The sequence below is a fragment of the Rutilus rutilus genome, assembly GCF_951802725.1.
Source record: "Rutilus rutilus genome assembly, chromosome: 11".
NCBI classification, from domain to species: domain Eukaryota; kingdom Metazoa; phylum Chordata; class Actinopteri; order Cypriniformes; family Leuciscidae; genus Rutilus; species Rutilus rutilus.
The window spans coordinates 37,551,745-37,576,421 of record NC_140216.1 but is presented as its reverse complement, the minus strand read 5'-3'; the positions used below and the strand labels follow the sequence as shown (position 1 = coordinate 37,576,421).

At 36.6% G+C, this 24,677-nt stretch overlaps 2 protein-coding genes and 1 long non-coding RNA gene across 5 annotated transcripts in view; 2 read left to right on the top strand and 1 right to left on the bottom strand.

Annotated features, from left to right (window-relative positions):
- The window catches only part of LOC311299490 (E3 ubiquitin-protein ligase TRIM39-like), a 38,358-nt gene extending 17,299 nt beyond the window's left edge, over positions 1–21,059 (top strand). Inside the window, exons 1-8 of one of the 3 annotated variants that reach the window (XM_084423073.1) lie at positions 14,925–15,051; positions 15,793–15,876; positions 16,409–16,980; positions 17,095–17,190; positions 17,509–17,742; positions 17,834–17,972; positions 18,796–18,822; positions 18,978–21,059. In XM_084423073.1, the coding sequence (XP_084279199.1) occupies positions 15,804–15,876; positions 16,409–16,980; positions 17,095–17,190; positions 17,509–17,742; positions 17,834–17,972; positions 18,796–18,822; positions 18,978–19,525 (1,689 nt within the window). In that variant the 5' untranslated portion in view covers positions 14,925–15,051; positions 15,793–15,803 and the 3' untranslated portion in view covers positions 19,526–21,059. Of the gene's footprint in view, positions 1–2,351; positions 2,379–2,535; positions 3,383–14,924; positions 15,052–15,792; positions 15,877–16,408; positions 16,981–17,094; positions 17,191–17,508; positions 17,743–17,833; positions 17,973–18,795; positions 18,823–18,977 lie in introns of those variants that run through there. The other 2 variants (XM_084423071.1, XM_084423072.1) reach the window with 2 other exon arrangements.
- LOC311299517 (uncharacterized protein) lies at positions 8,666–12,394 on the top strand. The gene is made up of 2 exons (XM_084423115.1): positions 8,666–10,361; positions 11,084–12,394. The coding sequence occupies exon 2, from the start codon at positions 11,131–11,133 to the stop codon at positions 11,452–11,454; it is 324 nt and encodes a 107-aa protein (XP_084279241.1). The 5' UTR covers positions 8,666–10,361; positions 11,084–11,130; the 3' UTR covers positions 11,455–12,394.
- On the bottom strand, positions 13,281–14,405 carry LOC311299529. The gene is made up of 3 exons (XR_014629151.1): positions 14,277–14,405; positions 13,696–13,748; positions 13,281–13,386 (listed from the first exon to the last, which is right to left on the bottom strand). It is a non-coding gene; the product is annotated as an uncharacterized lncRNA (long non-coding RNA).
- Positions 21,060–24,677: the final 3,618 nt, after the last annotated feature.

Here is a 24,677-nt window from a genome sequence, read left to right as displayed (position 1 = left end):
TCATCTTTTAATATCAGTAATGAAGAATGAGTCTGTTAAAGCTGAAATAAGAGAAGTGTGTGATCATGTGTTTGTGTGTCATTATCATCACAGTTCTTCTTGAAGAGAGCAGGTCATATTCATCTCTAATTTCAGGAAACATGCAGTAAATTCATCTTGTACTAGAAGCTTCATCACTGTAACCAGAACCTTGAGGCTTTAGTAAATCTGTGAACACTTTTAGATGAGAAACAACAGAAAGAAACATTCATTTTCTGCCATTTTCAGTCTTTTCAGCTGTTTCATCTAAATGTTGTGATTATGTGTCAGATAAAATCAGTTTAGCAGAAGAAAATCAAATCATAGACATTATGAGTTTAAGATGCAGATTTGTTCTTTTTTAGAGGAATATTTCTGACCTGTATCAAACAGCTTCGCAGTGCTGGGCTTCATTTTCACTTTCTCTAAGGTTATTTTTTATAGTGTTGTCTTTGCTGAATAACCACAACACTAATACACTCCAAAACTGAGATTAATAACATTAGGCATAACCAGGGCTTGACATTAACTTTTTTGCTCACTAGCCAATGTGGCTAGTGACTTTCCAAAGTTACTAGCCACACAGCATTTTTACTAGCCACATTTTTTGTTGTTGTGAAATTACCTGATAAAAGTTGACTATAGCGTGCTAAAATTTACTTGAACTATATTTACAACCCTTTTAAATGTAAAACCACTGTACACACCCAAATCAAGACTAGCCTACCTACATACATATAACAATACAGGTCATTATCATTAGCTCTGATAAGATTGTGTGTAAAGCTCCTTTTTTAAAATAAAACCATGTATTATGTATTATATGTCGCCACATAGCTCCACCGGCATACGACGTAACTCCAGCAGGGCAGCTAGCTGCCTCTTCGTTTCTGTGTTGTCGGTTACTAGCGCGCAAGCGCAAGGCAACACTGTGTGCATGTAATACTCATTAGGGCTGTCAAAATTGCTCAAAAATTACGTTCGAATGTTCCCATCTAAAAAAACAAAACAAAACATATAGCCTACATTCGAACTATTCAAACATTTTGTCAATGACGCGCATTACGTCAATTACAGGACAAATTAATACAAAGAGACATAACTACTTGTATAGGTAGTTTATTTAAATTGAAACATATTTGACAACGTATTACCTAAAAACAAGTAAATCAACTAATGGCCAAGACGCAGACCTCGCTCTCGCTCGCTCGCTCACTCGCACTCGCAGGCACTCTTTATCTCTCTCTCTCGCCCTCATCCTCATGCTGCGTTCACACCAAACACGAAAAGAGCGTCTGGCGCGAGTGATTTCAATGTTAAGTCAATGTAAAGAGAAAGACGCGTTTACGCGCGTCTGGAGGTCTTGCGGCGCGAATGGCGTCACGCTCTCTGCGCATAACGGTTTAAAAGAACAACAACAATGTTGAGTGCTGATCAAGAGTTTTGTGCAAGCAATTTAAGGTCGCGACTCTTATATAGCAGGCTTCATTCAGTGATTGAAACAAATATTATTAACATTAATTTAAGTTTTACAGTATACCGACATTGAACGCTCCGAGCGAGCTGTGCTGTGGTAAACATGGAACTTTTCTTTGACATGAAACGGTAAATAATCAAACCAGTGGAAGCCTGCAGTGTATGAAACTGCTGTATCTAACCTACCTTATTCATGCAATATCTATGCAGGCAGTACAGTAGCCTACACTTTAGAAATGTTTCTGTTTAACGTTAAATAAAATGACCTGTCCCTGAGACCCGCCCATTCTCAAAGCAGACAGCCGCGCCTCTGCTACCGCGGGCGTTTTTCCACATTCGAATATTCATTTTCAGTTTTCACCTTCGAAATTCTGTTTTTTAAAAACTATTCGAATATATATTCGAATTTAGAATATTCATTGACAGCCCTAATACTCGTGGGAGTTGTAGTGTCGTAGTGTCACACTTATTTCAGATGCCTTTTGAAAAGACTACAATTATTCAACCCGCCAAAGTGGCTAGTTGGAGTGACTATGTTACCCGCCACGAGCAAAATCCACCCGCATTTGGCGGGTTGGCGGGTGTTAATGTCAAGCCCTGGGCATAACAATATCTAAAATAAAAATGTAATAAAATGTTCACAAAACATTCCCAAAGATGTTCTAAAAAGGAGGAATATTTCGAGCTCAAACACAATAGGAGTTCAGGGATTCTCTAAATATCAGCAGAGAAACATTGATCAGATAAAACATGATGTTGTTCACAATTCTTTAAATATAACCTTAAATCTTGTCTATAATTCCACACATAAACATGTCAAAGATCTGATGGTGTTTTATTGTCATGTGTCTCTACAGAACTGAAGAGGAGACAGCAGTATGCAGGTACAGTGTGCTGTCTGCACTACACTAGATTACATTCAGATACTCACAGCTTCATCACTGACCGACAGTATGATTAAACACTGATTACATATTACACACATCATCACTAAATATCTGTATTGTGAATTTGTGATTTATATATTCTCTGTTTTCTCAGTGGATGTGACTCTGGATCCTGATACAGCTCATCCTAAACTCATCCTGTCTGATGATGGAAAACAAGTGAGACATGGAGACATTAGACAGAAACTCCCAGACAAACCAGAGAGATTTGATCAGTGTCCCTGTGTCCTGGGAAAGGAGGGATTCTCCTCAGGGAGATTTTATTTTGAGGTGCAGGTGAAGGGAAAGACTGACTGGGATTTAGGAGTGGTCAGAGAATCCATTAACAGGAAGGGAGATATCACACTGACTCCCAGTGATGGATACTGGACTGTGGTTCTGAGGAATGAGAATGAATATGAAGCCTGTGCTGATTCTCCTGTCTCTCTGTGTGTGAGAGTGAAGCCGCAGCGGGTCGGTGTGTTTGTGGATTATGAGGAGGGTCTGGTCTCCTTTTATGATGTGGAGTCCAGCTCTCATCTCTACTCTTTCACTGATCAGTCTTTCACTGGGAAACTCTATCCATATTTTTACCCGGGCCTTAATGCTGGAGGTAAAAACTCAACTCCACTGATCATCACACCTGAATGCACAATAAATGAATTTACAGCCCTAATATGAAATACACAATGAAAATGATTTCTATAATTAAAAATCTAATCATGTTTTGCTATTTTTTCATCATTTGTTTTTCATTGTTAAAATCTATAATTCTAGCTATAATTGCAAATTAAAAATATAATGCTTGTTTAACAATTTTATTTTTAATTTTTCATAATTATTCATGCCGTTGTTTTCTCCCATCTCAACCTGACAAAGTGAAAGTGTCTGTATTTTATTTTTTTTACATCAAAATCAACCATATTATGATAATATTAATAAATGATCAAAGCTGTGTCTAATTGCTGTGATAAAAGCTGTGATAATACTGTGGTAAATCAGATGATAATACCTCAATATATATCAGAACTGTATGATTACCATATTCATACACTACACTATGGATCTTCAAAGTATACATAAAAAACACCATGATATTATGATCATGGTAATAACAAAAAATTGAAAAAGGAGAAGAAGAAGAAGAAGAAAACATTGTAGGTCTATTACCAAGTTACCATGTCTAATGTTTAACCATAACAATAGAATAGAATAATAGACAAATTTCAACACACATCAGATTCATTTAAATGCTCATTTTTTATCGATACAGTTATATACATCTTCAAATAAAATATAGGACTGTTAAATATCTGATGGTGCTGATATGAAGTAATAAAATAAGGTCATCGTTTTGAGGAAAAGGAATATAGAAAGCTAGTCACATATTCTGGTCTTTTCACATTGTTCTGTGTCCTGAGAGAAAGAGGAGAAAACTTTATCTCTTTAAAGTAAACCAGTCACAGTCAAGAAACTCATAAATGATGACAGAATTATTATTTCTGTGTGAACCATCACTTTAAGATTCTCTGAGGCCTCTGTGCTACAGCATTACTGTAGATAATGTTCACTAGGTGGCGCTATATAGTTTTAATTTAATTTAATTTGTTTAGTGATTTTGTTTTATTTAGTTTACTTGGTTAATATTTGTTCTTTGTGAGTGCTATGTCTGGTCTATATCTTTAGTCGTAATGATGATAATAATGATGCCTGCACCACTCATTAATGGATGAATATATTGGATTCACATTTTACAGTTTTTTTCAATTGCTTAAGCACAATTTTGAAAACAGGGCCCGGTTTTTCAAAACCCTTCACACAATTAGCACAACACTACACCAAAGTAGCACAACACCTCAGATCATTTGCAAAATGAAACACTTTTGTCAAAACTATACAATGTCTTATAAAAACCTTATTTTGTTGTCATAACATAAACACAACCATCTTATGGTCTGACTCTGTTTGAATCAGTTTAACACTCCTGTGCTCAACCTAAAACACTTTTAGCATTTACACAGAAAGTGTAAAAATAAATTCACCAACACCACATGACACCAATTGTGCAGACTGATGAAAATAATTTATTTTCATGTACTCAAGTCAGTCAATACTGAACAAATATTCATAAAACATTTTCCAGTTTTCATATATTATTACTGAACATACCATTGTACTCTAAGCTTACAGTAATACTGTAACAAATTACATATCCAGTTCAGTACCGAAAAAAAAAAAAAAAAAAAAAAAAAAAAAAAAAACTAAACATCTCTCCGCCTAGCTGGATCTGGCCACAGGGCTTCGTCAACATCACAGGCTATATTTTCATTTGCAAGGCAACGTGGGAAGAATCTTTTTGAGTGACGAATCCACCCTTGTATGGATGCTGGTTCAATTTGATCACATGCTTCCTCCATAGCTTGAATGAGGGGCATCTGGACATAGGGCCGGAGATCATAAACCTTCCACCGCCATGTTGAGAAGAACTCCTCGATGGGGTTCAGGAAGGGGGAGTATGGTGGTAGGTATTGAACTGTGAATTGTGGGTGTTGTTGAAACCAGTTTTGGACCAGAGCAGAACGATGGAAAGCTACATTGTCCCAGATGACAATGTATTGCATCTGGTCCCTTTGGTTTGCTGCTGTGATGATATTGTGTAATCTGTCTAAAAATGTAAGAATGAGTTCAGTGTTGTAAGGACCCAAGTTGGCATGGCGGTGGAGGACCCCATTCTGTGTAATGGCAGCACAAAGGGTAATGTTACCCCCACGTTGCCCTGGTACATTGACAATAGCCCTGTGGCCGATGATGTTTCTTCCCCTTCTTCGTACTGTTGTCAGGTTAAATCCAGCCTCATCAATGTAAATAAACTCATGTGGGACTTCCTCCGCATCCATTTGCAAAACTCTCTGAAATACAGCAAAAGATCACATTGTGTAGATCAGTATACTGTAGGTCTGCTATACAGTAAAATTACATGTACAGTAAAAAGGTTATGTGTGCAGTACACAATACTACAGTCAGTGAACAAAACGTACCACCACATATTCACGCCGCAGGACTTTCACCCTGTCTGAATTTCTTTCAAATGGCACTTTATACAGTTGTTTCATCACAACTTGGTGTTTTTTAAGGATACGGGCTATTGTTGACAGAGAGACCTGTTGGACATTATTGAAAATTAGGTGATCATTGACAATATGGGCTTGAATTTCTCGAAGTCTGATTGCATTATTGGCCAAAACGAGGTTTATGATCTCTCTCTCTTGCTCCTGTGTGAATATGGGGCCCCTTCCTCCTTGGTGTTCACGACGTTCAATCCTATGTTGGCCAAACAAAATACACAGCTTACTGTAAAATGATACACAGGAATATATACAGTACCAAAATATAGAGTACATATACAGTACTGTTGATATAGTACATGCAGTAAGCAATGGATTTTCTGTTGACTGAAGAGAAGTTTCTCACCTGTGCTCTTGACGAAATGTCCGAACTATTGATGCCACTGTGTACCTGCTTAGGTTAGGCTGTACTCTCAATCCAGCCTCCCTCAGTGTTAGTCCGTGGTTTATTACATGGTCCACAATTGTAGCACGAATTTCATTACACAGATTTGGTTGTCTTCTTCTTTGTGCATGTCCTACCCCTCCTCCAGGTCTTCCTCTCCCTCTTCCTCTTCCTCTTCCTCTCCCTCTCCCTCTCCCTCTTCCTCTTCCTCTTCCTCTTCCTTGGCCTCTTCCTCCACCTGGTACTCTCTGGATTCCCCCTCTCATCCGCACTCTCCCTCTTCCTCTGACACCATCCATTTTTGTTGAAGACAGGTGAACTTACCTGTTGCCTTTTTATAGTGCTTTAACCTGATTGGTGTGTCTACAATTAAGCACCAGTGTGTGTGCACACCTGGTGCCTGTGTTTAACCAATTGGTTCATGGGTGTGCTCATTTGAAAGCCTTTGCTTTGAAATTGCAAGGAAATGACATCATGATAAATTTCTGTGTCAAATGCATACAAGTGTGTTTAGTGTTTTGCAAATCACTGTGTGTAATGTTTTGCAAAAAGTGTGAAGTTGACAATGTGCTTACAGTTGTGCAAATCTAGGCCGGTGTTTTGCTCCTTGAGTGTAAAGTTTTGCTAATTGTGGGAAAGTTCTAATTTTAGTGTGTAAGCAATTGAAAAAAACTGTAATGCACTGTTTGTGTATTGAGTGTGTGTTGCAGTATTTAACACATGATGGATTGAGTGATTGTTAAGTTCTGATGGTTTTAACAGAGACGGCAGGACAAATGTTCTGTCCACTGAGGTTTAGGACACAAGATGAAACCAAAGACCCCAGAGAACGGCTTTAATGGGACCCGGAGTCTCTCCTGGGACAAAGACACAATTTTCATATTTCCATAAACAGAGTCGACTGCATCTAACGGAAGAGTCATGAGCATTTCTTAAACCAATGGCTGCAGATTATGTTTATAAAGGGGTTTGGAAAGATTATTTCTGCTTTGTGATGTTTTTAATCCTCATATTTTATGTAAAGTAGGTCTATTTGTACTTCAAATGTATATGGCTGTCATTAACAAACTGTCAAACCAATAAGCTGCATTATCATTAAACTTCATTATCACAGACCTTAGCTTTTAAGGAACTCAGTGTCTCCATCAGTCCATCTTTTCCACTGGATGTGTGTGTGTGTCTGATCACAGTGATTGTGTCGTTCTTCAAGTATTGGCCTGTTGGATTCAGCAAATCCACACTAAAGTTCCTGAACTTCCTGATCTTTGAGCTTCAACATCCTGCAGTGAGAAACCTGTAATTCTGCCATCAGTCATTACCAATTACATGTTCCATCGTCATCTTTTAGTTTTACGTGCCTTTATTTAAGGTAAAAAATAAAATAAAATAAACTGTCAGAAATTTGGCATCTGGTAAAAACAAGTAAATTAAAATTACAATTTAAAACCTTCACATGAAGAGTTTATTCATGATTAGAGATGTTACGGTTGAGTTATATATGCAGGATTTCCATAACCTTATATTCTTATATTAAACTGCATATTTTATCAGACATTTTGTCTCAGAAATGTATATGTACATGTTTAGTTAAAGGAACACTCCACCGTTTTTTGAAATAGGGCTTATTCACCTTTTTTCCTACATTTAGATAGGTGGGCAAATGCATTTTTGTCTCAGTGCATGCATTGTTTTAGTTTGACAGGGTCGGCGCTAGCTTAGCTTAGCATAATGAATGGAATCCTTTGTTGCCAGCTAGCATGTCCTGAGTAAAAGTGATATAAAAAAAAACAAAAACACCTAATTACTTCTTGTGGCCTGCGTATTCACAACAAGTACAAATAGTGATGCAGATTAACACTAGGCGATTTCCTATGCAGATATTACAACCGACGACAAAGACTTAACGGAGCAGCCATCAAGTGTTAGACAGTATTCTAGGTTATTACGTGAGGAAGTTTTTTGTCCAATAATTAGAATCTCTGTTTTTTCAGAATTTAGAAGTAGGAAATTACGAGTCATCCAATTTTTTATATCAGCTATGCATTCTGTTAATTTAGTGAATTGGTAAGTTTCGTCAGGTTTTGAAGAAATATAGAGCTGAGTATCGTCGGCATAACAGTGGAAGCTAATTCCATGTTTCCTAATGATATCTCCTAATGGTAGCATGTACAGAGTGAACAGCAGCGGTCCTAGTACTGAGCCCTGTGGTACACCATACTGAACTTGTGATCGATGAGACATCTCTTCATTTACTGCTACAAATTGATAACGGTCAGATAAGTATGATTTAAACCATGCTAGTGCAATTCCACTAATGCCAACATAGTTTTCTAGTCTATTTAAAAAAATGTTGTGGTCAATGGTGTCAAACGCAGCACTAAGATCGAGTAACACTAATAGAGAGATACAACCACGATCGGATGATAAGAGCAAATCATTTGTGACTCTAACGAGAGCTGTCTCGGTACTATGGTACGGTCTAAATCCTGACTGGAAATCCTCGCAGATATCATTTCTTTCTAAAAAGGAACATAGTTGTGAGGATATTGCCTTTTCTAATATCTTTGACAGAAAAGGTAGATTCGAGATCGGCCTGTAATTGACTAATTCTGTAGGATCAAGTTGTGGTTTTTTAACAAGCGGTTTAATCATAGCCAGCTTAAAGTTTTTTGATACGTATCCTAATGATAAAGACGAATTAATGATATTAAGAAGAGGATCTATGACCTCTGGAAGCATCTCTTTCAGTAGCTTAGTCGGTATAGGGTCTAACATACAGGTTGTCGATTTAGATGATTTAACGAGTTTAGTAAATTCTTCCTCTCCTATAGCAACGAATGAATCAAATTTTTCCTCAGGGAGACTACAATGCACTGCCTGATGCGATACTGTAGTAGACGGTTGCATAGTTATAATTTTGTCCCTGATATTATCAATCTTATAAGTGAAGAAGTTCATAAAGTCATTACTGCTGTGCTGCTTGGAAACTTCTGTGTTTGAAGCTTTCTTTTTTGTTAGTTTAGCCACTGTTTCAAATAAAAACCTTATTATGTTTATTTTCTTCTAATAGGGTTGAAAAATAAGCAGATCTAGCAGCTTTTAAAGCCTCTCTGTAAGCAATCGAGCTCTCCTTCCATGAAATGCGAAATACCTCTAGTTTTGATTTCTTCCAGTTGCGTTCCATTTTTCTGGCTGCTCTCTTAAGGGCCCGAGTGTGCTCGTTGTACCACGGCGTTGGATTATTTTCTTTAATCTTCTTTAAGCGCAAAGGAGCAACTGTGTCTAAAGTGCTGGAAAAGAGAGAGTTAAAAGTTTCTGTTGCAATATCAAGTTCTTCTAAGCTATCCGGGATGCTAAGATGATGAAACTGATCAGGAAGATTATTAATAAAGCAATCTTTAGTGGCAGAAGTGATAGGTCTAACATATTTGAAACACGGAGTCGGCTTTGCAGCCTTGGCTAAATGTAATTTACACGAGACTAGATAATGATCTGAGATGTCATCGCTCTGCTGCCGAATTTCAACGGCATCAACATCTATTCCATGTGATAATATTAGATCTAGAGTATGATTACGACGATGAGTAAGTCCTGACACGTGTTGTCTAACTCCAACTGAGTTTACAATGTCTTTAAATGCCAAACCCAATGCATCTTTTTCATTATCGATGTGTATATTAAAATCACCAACAATTAGTACTTTATCTGCAGCCAATACTAACTCTGATAGAAAGTCCGCAAATTCTTTGATAAAGTCTGTATGGTGCCCTGGTGGCCTGTATACAGTAGCCAGCACAAATCTCAAACGTGATTTATCATTTATACTATATATTTTTACATTAAGTACTAACACTTCAAAAGAATTATATTTTAAACTTGATTTCTTAGTGGTTTTGAAAATATTACTATAAATTACAGCAACTCCTCCCCCTTTGCCTTTCAGACGAGGTTCATGTTTATAACAGTAATCTTGCGGGGTGGACTCATTTAAAGTAATGTAATCGTTTGGTTTTAGCCAGGTTTCTGTCAAACACAGCACATCTAGGTTATTATCTGAAATCATATCATTAACAATGAGTGCTTTTGAAGTAAGCGATCGAATATTCAGCAACCCAAGCTTTAGCATTTGCTCATCTGTATTATAGCTGTTTTTTATTTGTTGAACATCAATTAAATTTTTAACCTTAGATGGGTTTAAACGTTTTTTGGATTTCCAAATTCGGGGAACCGACACTGTCTCTATATGATGATATCTAGGTGAAAGAGGCTCTATGTGATGGGATTTATCTGACCTGGGTGACGCGAGGCCGCTAGCAGACGGTCGGTTTAGCCAGTCTGTCTGCTTCCTGCCCTGGTGCCCAATTTGTCACTACCAGTGCCCGACTAATGACAGTCTGACTCAGTGCCTGAAGAAGGTCAAGGAGGAACATGGTAAGACCCTCACACACACAGCCTGCAGGGGGCAGAGCACACACACACACACACACACACACACACACACACACACACACACACACACACACACACACACACACACACACACACACACACACACACACACACACACACATCAGCATATGATGGAGAACTCATGCATTTCACAAAACACTTATTCATAATGGACCATTACAAATAGATTCTCTCTAGGATTAATATGATAATAAAAGTAGTGCATAAGGTTTATGTATTTTATTCATCATTCAGGATCCTGTTTTTGGAGGCATGATATTTCACTGGTAATTTTGTATGTGTTACTATGGCTAATACCATGGTATTTTTTTGTACCCTGGAGGACCATATAAACTTTTTTGTTTGTTTAATCCAGTTTTACTTAATTTATGTATTGTATTAAATATTTATAATTTATAAATGACTTTTTATTTTTTTTATTTTTTATTTTATTTAGAGATTTTTAGTATAGTTATGCATTGAATTATGTATTGTAGTTAGTCATTCAGAATACTCCTTTTATATAAAGTAAATATGATTTTGGTGTCTACATAACATATATGATATGTTAATCATAAATGATTTCATCATTCCTATACCGGACACTGAATCTATAACCTTAATTTATAAAGTGACGTCCTTCACTGTTCTTTCCTTTATTATCGAGTACCCTCTTCATTTGAGTCTCACTTCCCCCCCGTTAGGGAACTGCTACATCAGTCTGGAGGTTAAAGGATATGACTTCACTCTGATGGTGAGGTCAGAGGCCGAAATCCCCACCGACCTGAAGATGACGAAAGACAACATCACCGAGCTGAGCAAAGCCACCAAAGCCATCATATCCGTGGCCACTAAACTCCAAGAGATGATCGACTGGCTTCTGAAGAAGGAGGACTCCATGACCACACAGCTGGAATCTACAGATCACAGTCACCAAGACAAGACAAGGCTGCTGGACAACCTGAAGGAAAACCTCCGAGAGGCACGGAGAGCGAAAGAAACGAGTCCGAAGTACAGGAAGGAGGCCGGGAATCTTCTCAACGAGGCCGCTGTGCTGTCCGGGATCACACCGTGAAATATAGGAAGTATTCTTGTATACAATATGAAGAAACGGACACAATATGTGACCCTGGATCACAAAACCAGTCTCGCACGGGTATATTTGTGGCAATAGCCAACACATTGTATGGGTCAAAATTATCCATTTTTCTTTTATGCCAAAAATCATTAGGATATTAAATAAAGATCAACACCATGAAGATATTTTGTGAATTTCCTAGCGTAAATATATAAAACATTTATTTTTGTGAGTGAATGCAGCACAATCACGAACATAAATGAACAACTTTAAAGGAGATTTTCTCAATGTTTCTCATTTTTTTGCACTCTCAGATTCCAGATTTTCAATAGTTGTATCTCGGCCAAATATTGTCCTATCCTAACAAACCATACATCAATGGAACACTTGTTTATGCAGCTTTCATGTGATGTATAAATCTCAATTCGGAAAAATTGACCCATGTGACTGGTTTTGTGGTCCAGGGTCACATATATGGTCGGAGGCTTTTGTAAATATTTCAATGTACTTGTGCACTAAGCAGCTGGTGCAACCGGCTCCATATAAAAAATAAAAAACTAATTGTAATGTGTATTGACCACTAAAGCTTACAAATTATTTGGCCTGATCAGAGCGGTGAAATTAAATTCTTATTTTGAAACCCTGAGATGTGTTTTCATGGAAGAACCTCATGAATGTAGGAAGATCCTCTTCTGGCTTCACTGCTGTACATGAGCACAGATTCTTCGGCCTGCAGGAAAAACCCTGCATTAATGCCTTCTTGGACTTAAACTCCAGTATCAAATTTTGATGAACACCACTGAAAGGTGATCCACTTTTTTGAGTCTGAAAAAACTGAGTTTGCTCAAACGAAGCCCAAACTGACCCGAGTAGCCACTGAAACCGGTTTCGCTCAACAGGCTTCGGTCGTTCTGGAGACCCTGAGATGACGTTCTCTCTTCTGCTGGAGCCATTACAGTTCATCTGGCCTAGAGATTATAAAATACAATACATTAGACAAATTTAAGCTTAGCTCATGCTGACTTCATAATTATTCAGTTTTGTGTTTCATAATTCATAAGCTTTTATGGCACTGAATTTTAAAGCAGTTTATCTGCATCACTTCAAAAAATTATTAAAACGTTTATTAAAGGAAAATTTGTTATTTTGAAGAATGTGTTTTTCTTTAGTCCACACAATGAAAGTCAAATGTTATTTTGCACCCCATTGACTTCATTGCAAGGACAAAAGAATAATTAAGTTCTGTAGAAAAACAGAAAGTCATACAGGTTTGAAACAACATGAGGGTGTAATTTTTAGGTGAACTACTTTAAATAGTTTTAAACATTTTGAACTTGCCATTTAACTCTTTGTGTGCCGTTCCTGCGCAGAAACACCATAAAAACACATTTAAAACTACCAGTGCAAATACAGCTGCAGTTACTGCCAAATCATGCCTTCTAGATTCTTCACTGCTATTAGTGCGCTTTTCATCTGTAGGAAAACAACAACAGTCTTTTTACAATTTTTATGAATTAATAACAACATACAATGACAAAAAAAAATCTCCACATTTAATTTGAGAAAATCTGACTGAGATTTGATCACAAATACAGGTAAAGAGGTCACATATTAAAGTTAACTTCTGACAGGACATACTCTCATATTTACCCCATTGTGTTATAAGTGTCTGTGTCAGACTGCTATGAGAGACGTGACACTCATAACTCTCTTCTTCATCTCTGTGAATCTCCACACTGATTCTCATCTGAAAGCTCTCGTCATCATTGGGTCTGACTCCAGTAGAGCTGAAGGGTTCAACGCTAGCGTTGTTCAATGTGATCTTCATCTCGATGTGTTTGGGGTAGAAGCCAGTGGCCAGACAGCTCAGATTCAGCTTGCTTCGGTCATGAGGAGCTTCAGAGGCAAACGTGTGAACATCTGGTGCATCTGCAATAAGAAACATCGTGAGTAAAGAATATTACTACATCTAAAAAAAGACACTTGATTCTGAATACAAAGACATGAAACACTAAGTTCAAAAGACTGAAGTCATCAGATCAACACATACTGCTTATTGAATTATTAGTCCATGCAGGCCCTGAGGTATGACTGGACGACCAGTCTGCAAACTCTTTGATTGTTCCACTTCATTTTGGTTTCTTTTGCCTTTGGATTTTTCTCCATCCACTGCATCGTGTCAGAATTAAAGGCACTAAAATCCTCTCCATCATATCCGTACTCATCAAACGCTTTTACATTCATCACTGGATCCAGCTCACAGCCGACTCTCCTCTGTAGTGTATGGAGGCCTAAAAATCACAGCATATATACAGCAGTTGTATACTGGATAATCATAATCAAACTTTCACAGTTTGCCTTATGTAGCACATAAATGTAGGTGTGATACCATGTATAAATAAATGATAATCATTTACATCATTTAGATTTCAGATGTAGTTGGGTTTATGGTTCACATTATAATTCTTGAATGTGACATACGTTGTAATAACGAATGGCCAACGTGGAGGTGCAAGTTTCTCAGGTGCTCTTGATGGCAGAATTCATCACATTAACTAACAAACAAAGTCAGTGTACTGTTTGTCATCATTTTTGTCTATAAACATTAGATCTAACAATCCTCTTTTTGTCAAATGTTTACTTGAAAGTGTGCTAACACTTTCGAAGAAACACATTACACTTGATATGATATTTCATGTTATAGCATTCAGATATTTTATGTGTGACCTAAACGTCCAGTTATTTTGAGGGCCACAGTAAGTCCACACTCATATTACAGGTCTGATCACTGATAAAACAGCTGAACTCAGCAGACTCACCGTCACATTTGGATCTTGTGCAGTTTGCCAGAGTATAAACCAGATGTATAAACCAGTCTTTGGATTCATCAGGTTCTTCAGTGTCTCTCCAGATCTCTGAACTCTGACGGTCTCTTTTCCAGGTTTGTTCTTCATTACTGTAGTGAGAGATCCGTCTGTCATCATACAGACCCACTGCACTGAACTCAGGACCGGAGGATCCAGCAGGTTTGGAGAGAGCGCTGTAAACATACTGGAGAAGATGTCTCTCTGGAGGAAAATAAAAGCAAGACAAATTATTCTGAAAAGATACTGACAAGCCACACTGATCACTAAGTTACATTGGGCTAAGTTCCCAACCACATTCCTGAAAAAAATACAGCACAGAAAGATAAAGTCGTATCAAACCCTAACGGATCTTTTCCTTCTTCGTTGGTGTTTTATGGCAGTAACAGAATGTTTATTTTACGGTCCAATCCAGTTTCTCGTAGAGAATTAAACAGAAATGTTTTACCTTTTTCGCTATCTGTACATACCATAGACTGTAAAAAAAAAAAAAAAAAAAGTAGGCTATGTACATCATGCATACACATACACTGAAGTAACGTACGCAGACAGGTTCGATGTTTTATCCACACGGACCGCTCTGACATCACTGTAGTTCAGAGAGATTCAGAGAAAGTGAAACTAACTTGATCAACAACAATATGGACTCCTGAAACGATCAACCTCTTTAAACTACAGAATATTTATTGATCCGTTCAAAGAGTCTTGTGGACACATCTGATCCTCACAGGTAAGAGATAGAAATATAAGAGAGATTGTGCTGAACAGGTTTCTAATGGAAGTGATCTGGTTTAGTAGGTTTATGTCGAACTGGAATAAGTTCAGAACCAGGTTTAAGCATATCAAATACTTAACTATTTTAGTTGTTCACTGCACTGAAATGGCATCAGAATTGTATTTAAATATGTCATTTGATTGTTTTTAAAGCAAAGTTTGGTGTTTCTGTCATTTTGTCACATGGCAGAAAGACTAAAGAAACAGGAAGTAAATGAGCTGCAGATTCACTGAACACAAACCTGCTAAACTGCAGATCAAAATCACTTTTATAATAAACTAGATCAAAACTACACTTGACTATATAATGTATTTTGTGAAGAGATATGTATATATATATATATATATGTTTTGTTGGAAAATATATCACTTGTACTTTAGTTTACTTTAAAAAAAAAGTTATCAAAAGAGCAGGTCAAAGTTCAGTTCTGTAAGTTTATGAGTTTCTTACTGAATTTAAAATGAATTATTGTGTTTCCCTCACTATAAATTCTTACATTCATTTTAAACAGTTTGATATAAATTATAAATTTGACTTGAAATAATATTATGATGAATAAGTAAAACTAAGCCGGACTCGAGGTAAGATTTCATTTAATCCTCAGTGACTAAATACACATTAGGAGCAAATATAGGCTTAGATGTTTCTTATAAGTTCTTTGATCATTCAATAACATTTCTATTCTTGAAAACGAAGAGGGAAGAACAATGGCAGAATCTTCACCAACATCAACACAAGCAAGAAAAACCAGGAGATGGAGTATTGAGGAAACACCTCCATGTAAGTCAATAAACAAAAAATAAAAACAAGAAGAATGAATTAGTGCATGAATAACTTTCACTCTTCTCATATAATATTTATTATATGTAGTTCAGGAGTGTACAGCAGCAGATAATAAAATCATTTAAAATCAAGATTTCAAATCAATATTGCTCCTAGTGTATTTATTTATTTGGTACAGTAAGTGTTCGTGTAATGAGCTTCACATTAGGGTTCTGATCAGCTTGTCTGGGTTCATTTAGCAGTAATGACCAGCTGACTGTACATGATCTCTAATATATTTGAGTTTCCTCAAAGACGTCACTCTTTGTCTCTAGACATTCTTTACATTCAACCAACTTCATGAGGTGCATCATGGGATTCTTTATAAACAGTATTAAATGAGCCCATTTATAATAATAAGGCTAATAATAATAATAATTATTGTTATTTAAGTCCTTCAAGCAAAAGCCATTAAATCAAAAAGTCAAATGTGTTTCCAAACTTTAGACTAGTAGTGCAGGTGATTTATCTTCATCATTTCTCTCTCCAGTGATGTCTTCCTCCAGCGGTCCACTGACTGAGGAGCTTCAGTGCTCTATATGTCTGGACGTGTTCACTGATCCAGTCAGCACTCCATGTGGACACAACTTCTGCAAGACCTGTCTGAATAAGTGCTGGGACAACAGCCAGACCTGCAACTGTCCATATTGTAAAGAAACATTCAAGCACAGACCTGATCTCAAGATTAACACCACACTCCGAGAGCTCGTAGATCACTATAATAAGAAAAGTCCTGAGAAAAAAGCTGAAGTTCTGAAAAAAGCTGAAGTTCTGTGTGACGTCTGTGAGGAAAGAAAGCTGAAAGCCCTGAAGTCGTGTCTGGTGTGTCAGAGCTCTTACTGTGAAACTCACCTGGCGCCTCATTCGAGAGTGGCAGGTTTAAAGAAACACAAACTGATCAATCCTGTGAGTAATCTGGAGGACTATATATGTCAGAAACATGAGAGACCTCTGGAGCTGTTCTGTAGAGATGATCAGACATGTGTGTGTCTGTCCTGCACTGACGGAGATCACAAGAACCACAACACTGTTTCTTTAGAAGAGGAGAGTGAAGAGAAGAAGGTAGAAGTTACTGACAAACTGATTTTAAATGGCTCTTATCACGAGGAATCACATGTTCTTTAATATAAATGAATCAGTTATGAAAACATATTGTGTGTTGTTCTCTGTCTATAGACTCAACTGATGAAGACACAGAAAGACACACAGCAGATGATCCAGGACAGAATCAAGAAGATTCAAGACGTCAAACACTCAGCAGAAGTCAGAAAAGTGAGTTTAAAATAATTAAATTAAATTAATTTTAATATCTATCATTGTTTATTGAATTGTTGTATAAAAGCAATTTCACACTCACAGTCACACTGCTGGTCTGAATATCGACACGTCTGTGATTCCCTGATCACTTAGTAAAGTAATAACACATCTCTCCTCAACAACACACATGATTTGAGGAATCATTCAGTGCAAACGGGGCAGAATGAGGGATTTTGAAAACCGGCTAAAAACACTGAAGTATGAGAAATAATAACACTGATTCTTCTCTTAACAAACGCCACTAATAATGTGTTGATTGTCCTGGTTGAGCAGAGAAACACAGAGAAGGAGAAAGCAGCCCGTGTGGAGCTCTTCACTGATCTCATCCGCTCCATTGAGAGATGTCAGACTGAACTGCTGGAGATGATGGAGGAGCAGCAGAAAGCAGCAGAGAAACAGGAGGAAGAGCTCATTGAAGAGCTGGAGCAGGAGATCACTGAGCTAAAGATGAGAAACACTGAGCTGGAGCAGCTCTCACACACTGAAGATCACCTCCACCTCCTACAGGTCAGTCAACATCTCTCTGATCAATGATAATGCAGTATATGACACCATAACACTCCCCATGCTGAAGGATTTCTCCTCTCTCCTGCTGTAGATTTACTCATCCCTGTGCAGCTCTAGAAACACCAGGAACTGGTCTGAGATCAGTGTGAAGACTGATGAGAGTCTGGAGACTCTGAGGAGAGCTCTGACTAAACTGCAGGACTCTCTACAGGAGAAACTCACACTAACTGGTACAGCAATATCAAATACACCGTACAGATACATATATTTATCATCTTTTAATATCAGTAATGAAGAATGAGTCTGTTAAAGCTGAAATAAGAGAAGTGTGTGATCATGTGTTTGTGCCTCATTATCATCACAGTTCTTCTTGAAGAGAGCAGGTCATATTCATCTCTAATTTAAGGAAACATGCAGTAAATTCATCTTGTACTAGAAGCTTCATCACTGTAACCAGAACCTTGAGGCTTTAGTAAATCTGTGAACACTTTTAGATGAGAAACAACAGAAAGAAACATTCATTTTCTGCCATTTTCAGTCTTTTCAGCGGTTTCATCTAAATGTTGTGATTATGTGTCAGATAAAATCAGTTTAGCAGAAGAAAATCAAATCGATAGACATCATTAATGTCTATTCATGCAGGTTTGTTATTTTTTAGAGGAATATTTCTGACCTGTATCAAACAGCTTCGCAGTGCTGGGCTTCATTTTCACTTTCTCTAAGGTTATTTTTATAGTGTTGTCTTTGCTGAATAACCACAACACTAATACACTCCAAAACTGAGATGAATAACATTAGCCATAACAATATCTAAAATAAAAATTTCATAAAATGTTCACAAAACATTCCCAAAGATGTTCTAAAAAGGAGGAATATTTCGAGCTCAAACACAATAGGAGTTCAGGGATTCTCTAAATATCAGCAGAGAAACATTGATCAGATAAAACATGATGTTGTTCACAATTCTTTAAATATAACCTTAAATCTTGTCTATAATTCACACATAAACATGTCAAAGATCTGATGGTGTTTTATTGTCATGTGTCTCTACAGAACTGAAGAGGAGACAGCAGTATGCAGGTACAGTGTGCTGTCTGCACTACACTAGATTACATTCAGATACTCACAGCTTCATCACTGACCGACAGTATGATTAAACACTGATTACATATTACACACATCATCACTGAATATCTGTATTGTGAATTTGTGATTTATATTCTCTGTTTTCTCAGTGGATGTGACTCTGGATCCTGATACAGCTCATCCTAAACTCATCCTGTCTGATGATGGAAAACAAGTGAGACATGGAGACATTAGACAGAAACTCCCAGACAAACCAGAGAGATTTGATACATGTGCAAATGTCCTGGGAAAGGAGGGATTCTCCTCAGGGAGATTTTATTTTGAGGTGCAGGTGAAGGGAAAGACTGACTGGGATTTAGGAGTGGCCAGAGAATCCATTGACAGGAAGGGAAAGATCACACTGACTCCCAGTAATGGATACTGGACTGTGTGGCTGAAGAATGGGAATGACTATAAAGCCTGTGAGGATCCTCTTGTCTCTCTGTGTGTGAGAGTGAAGCCGCAGCGGGTCGGTGTGTTTGTGGATTATGAGGAGGGTCTGGTCTCCTTTTATGATGTGGAGTCCAGCTCTCATCTCTACTCTTTCACTGATCAGTCTTTCACTGGGAAACTCTATCCATTTTGTAGCCCGTGCCGTAATGATGGAGGTAAAAACTCAACTCCACTGATCATCACACCTGTCAAACACAATAAATGAATTTACAGCCCTAATATGAAATACACAATGAAAATGATTTCTATAATTAAAAATCTAATCATGTTTTGCTATTTCTTCATCATTTGTTTTTCATTGTTAAAATCTATAATTCTAGCTATAATTGCAAATTAAAAATATAATGCTTGTTTAACAATTTTATTTTCAATTTTTCATAATTATTCATGCCGTTGTTTTCTCCCATCTCAACCTGACAAAGTGAAAGTGTCTGTATTTTTTTTTTTTTACATCAAAATCAACCATATTATGATAATATTAATAAATTATCAAAGCTGTGTCTAATTGCTGTGATAAAAGCTGTGATAATACTGTGGTAAATCAGATGGTAATACCTCAATATATATCAGAACTGATTACCATATTCATACACTACACTATGGATCTTTAAAGTATACATAAAAAACACCATGATATTATGATCATGGTAATAACAAAAAATGAAAAAAGGAGAAGAAGAAGAAGAAGAAGAAGAAGACATGTAGGTCTATTATCAAGTTACCATGTCTAATGTTTAACCATAACAATAGAATAGAATAATAGACAAATTTCAACACATCAGATTTATTTAAATGCTCATTTTTTATTGATACAGTTATATACATCTTCAAATAAAATATAGGACTGTTTAATATCTGATGGTGCTGATATGAAGTAATAAAATAAGGTCATTGTTTTGAGGAAAAGGAATATAGAAAGCAAGTCACATATTCTGGTCTTTTCACATTGTTCTGTGTCCTGAGAGAAAGAGTAGAAAACTTTATCTCTTTAAAGTAAACCAGTCACAGTCAAGAAACTCATAAATGATGACAGAATTATTATTTTTGTGTGAACTATCACTTTAAGATTCTCTGAGGCCTCTGTGCTATAGCATTACTGTAGATAATGTTCACTAGGTGGCGCTATATAGTTTTAATTTAATTTAATTTGTTTAGTGATTTTGTTTTATTTAGTTTACTTGGTTAAAATGTGTTCTTTGTGAGTGCTATGTCTGGTCTATATCTTTAGTCCTAATGATGATAATAATGATGCCTGCACCACTCATTAATGGATGATTATATTGGATCCACATTTTAATGCACTGTTTGTGTATTGAGTGTGTGTTGCAGTATTTAACACATGATGGATTGAGTGATTGTTTAGTTCTGATGGTTTTAACAGAGACGGCAGGACAAATGTTCTGTCCACTGAGGTTTAGGACACAAGATGAAACCAAAGACCCCAGAGAACGGCTTTAATGGGACCCGGAGTCTCTCCTGGGACAAAGACACAATTTTCATATTTCCATAAACAGAGTCGACTGCATCTAACGGAAGAGTCATGAGCATTTCTTAAAGCAATGGCTGCAGATTATGTTTATAAAGGGGTTTGGAAAGATTATTTCTGCTTTGTGATGTTTTTAATCCTCATATTTTATGTAAAGTAGGTCTATTTGTACTTAAAATGTATATGGCTGTCATTAACAAAATGTCAAACCAATAAGCTGCATTATTATTAAACTTCATTATCACAGACCTTAGCTTTTAAAGAACTCAGTGTCTCCATCAGTCCATCTTTTCCACTGGATGTGTGTGTGTCTGATCACAGTGATTGTGTCGTTCTTCAAGTATTGGCCTGTTGGATTCAGCAAATCCACACTAAAGTAGGGAGACCGGGGACAGTTGCAACACTTTTTGCATTTCTCTCAGTTACTCAGAGACTATTTGGACTAGACCAATCAAATTTGTATATATTAAACTTGCATCTGTCTGCTAATTACCCATACCATTTAAAGATGATTATATATGACATATCGTTCACAGTATTTATTTGAATGGAAGAAGTCAGATGTTGCAACTGACCCCGACCCAGGGACGGTTGCAACACGTTAAAAATACCTTCAATTTCATTAATTAACTTAAGCTTTTTGTCTCAATGAGCATAGAATTATGAAAATATTAACTGTTTTAGGCCTATAATATTATAGTATTATTTATTTCAATAATATTATTGTAGCCTATTATTTATTTATTTAGTCATATTCATCAAATAACAGTTATTGAGTTTTGTTTGTTCATGTGTAGAACATAGGCCTACATAGACTCAGTGTGCAGGCGTTACAGATGATATTCAATCTCTCCATATTTCAGTGTCAGACAGGAAGAATTGAACAATTTACAATGCAACAAACTTTTATTAAACATGCAATTTATAACTTGTTGCAACCGTCCCCAACCCTATCAGCCATACGCCTGCTAGACACACTGACTTTGACACATGCTAACCATGTCACTTAGAAGTCAACAAAACAATAATTCAAACTAAGTAAGTTTTGATTCATTCATACAAAATTTCAGGACAGTATGACAAAAAATATATCTCATGAAAAAAAAATACTTTCATACCTCCAAAACAAGTTTTGTTCAATAAATGCAGCAGCAGATGTTGAATATGTCTACTGTCTTTTTGGTGGGGGGAGGGTCTAACTGTGCATGTACAGTATGAGTGTCATCACTCTAGCTTGTTTCTGATTGGAGAACAATGACATGTTGCAACCATCCCCTGTTACAACTGTCCCTGGTCTCCCCCTTCCTGAACTTCCTGATCTTTGAGCTTCAACATCCTGCAGTGAGAAACCTGTAATTCTGCCATCAGTCATTACCAATTACATGTTCCATCGTCATCTTTTAGTTTTACATGCCTTTATTTAAGGTAAAAAAAATAAAATAAAATAAACTGTCCGAAATTTGGCGTCTGGTAAAAACGAGTAAATTAAAATAAAAATTTAAAAACTTCACATGAAGGGTTTATTCATGATTACAGATGTTAGGGTTGAGTTATATATGCAGGATTTCCATAACCTTATATTCTTATATTAAACTGCATATTTGATCAGACATTTTGTCTCAGAAATCTATATGTACATGTATAGTTAGAAAAAATAGAAAACATAATTTTAGTGATCTAATGAAATTTTGTGCACTTATGATATTTTACAGTGGCAAAACCTGGGATGACACATGGGAGCCTGCCAGTGAATTCCTACATGTTATGCCTAAGTCCCCAGATCCCAACCAGCTTTCAGCATGACAGCCTAGTCACCTGGACTCTCACCTGGAAGTTTATTTTTTAGGGTTTTTCTTTTTCTTTTTTTCTTGCTTTTGTTCATTAAAGTTTTTTGCACAATACCCAGTCTCTTTTTGTGTTTATTTTTATTGTTTAAAAAAAAAAGAAAAAACTTTTGCATTTTTCATGAAATGAAAGCTTTAGCGCAAGTTCTGCCGAGAAGACTCAATTGTCACGTCACTTATTACCTTCTCATCTATCCAATCGTGTTCTAAAACTTGTAGTAAAAAAAATCTGTACTTACACACGTCTGAGTTCGCAGATGCTGACGCCTACATTCCCCTTCATCCTCCCCACCACCACCAGGATGGTCCCTCCCCATAGCTCACAGGGGGTCGGCTGCGCCCCTGCCTTCGTCTTCAGGCAGGAAATGCAGATTCCGTTCCGCTCGGATTGCGAGCTACGCATGGGGCCTACGCCAAAGAACTTTATATCTCAATACTTGCTTGCTGGGCTGTTAATAAATGCATGCTTGTTACGTTATTTTGCCTCCCGAGTCTTTCTGGTAGAACTGCACAACAGTCAGGAAGTGTGAGAGATCATAAGAGTGCTGTTTGTCATAATGGCTTTCCAAAAGGCATTATTTTTACATATTTTTGTTTTAGTATAAGTAAGTCTACTTGAACTATTGGTCTGGTATGCCAGCCATGAATAAATACTACAGAATACTACTAAAGCTATTAAAATGTCACTTAAATGTTGTAGTCCTGTTTGAAATGTTCAATTACAATATTATACATTGATTCCTTTAACATTTATAATTATAATTGTCATTAACTATTTATATTTGCCTTGCATTTATTCACAGCAAAATAATTTAAAATGAATCATGTAAATATATATATTATTTTTTATTTTGGGGGGCAATGTGTTCTTCAAAGGGAAGAAAATAATGTATTTTCTGGTGGCTCCTGGTTTGTTTGTTTTTTAAAAAGGAAAAGAAAAATTAAAGTCTTTAAATAGTTTGGCATATCAATACATTTTGGGAAATTAGTACAAAGTGTGTGCAATCATCTTTAAATGTTACAGACGCATTTTATTTGATTAAGAGATTAACTTACATCTGTTTAAAACAAAATACTGCATGCTAGAATAACTATAAAGAGTAGGCTACTTTTGTAATTATATCTATGTAGGGTTACATCCTATCTTCAGCTGGAAGAGCCTGTTTTTTTATTATTTATTTAATTATTTATTAACTTATACATACATGATCAGGGAAATTAAGCGTTGTTGTATTTCTTTCCGTGAAAAATAACAACAACAACAAAAAAAATATATATATATAAATATCCTGGATTTGCGTACATCAAAAGTCGGAAGAGCCTGTAAATACCATATATGGACAAGTGTGACGAGGCTTTGACGTTTCCATGGCGCCAGAAGGACAAGCTGTGGTTGGACTAACGTTTAGGTCAGAATAAAAAGCGCTCCATATCGCAAACTATGTTTTGCTGTCGTTATGGCGTCAGTAATACTGTCAGTTAACAATGAGGTATTGCTATATTGAAAGAAATTACACGTTTACCGAGATCCTAACCCTAACCCTATAGTGTAACTACACACTTCAATGAACTACAATTTACAGCGCCCGTCCCATCGACACAGCGATAGAGGCTTATGGGTAATGTAGTTTAAAAACGTCTAGTAATATAATTAAATAAATACAATCTTTAATGAACAAAGGGACATCCAGATATGTTCAGTATACAAACCTCTTTGGCATATTTGAGAGCCAGACTGAAATTTGGTATTTTACTGTGGGCACTATTTAAAATGTTTTTATAACACCTTTCCATGTATGCCAAATATCTCTGTCCAACATTATGTATTAAACATAACCTAAATAATTGTCCTACCAATTTTAACTTTGATACACTTATCAGACTTTGCAGAATGTGCATTTTTATGCTCTTCCAGGGGTGCTACGGGACCCCTGGGGGAGGAAGGGCAGTAAAACCTACACAGATGTACTCTCTTCATCATGGACAACAAACTGTATTGAGGCACATTTATATCTGAACATTTTTTT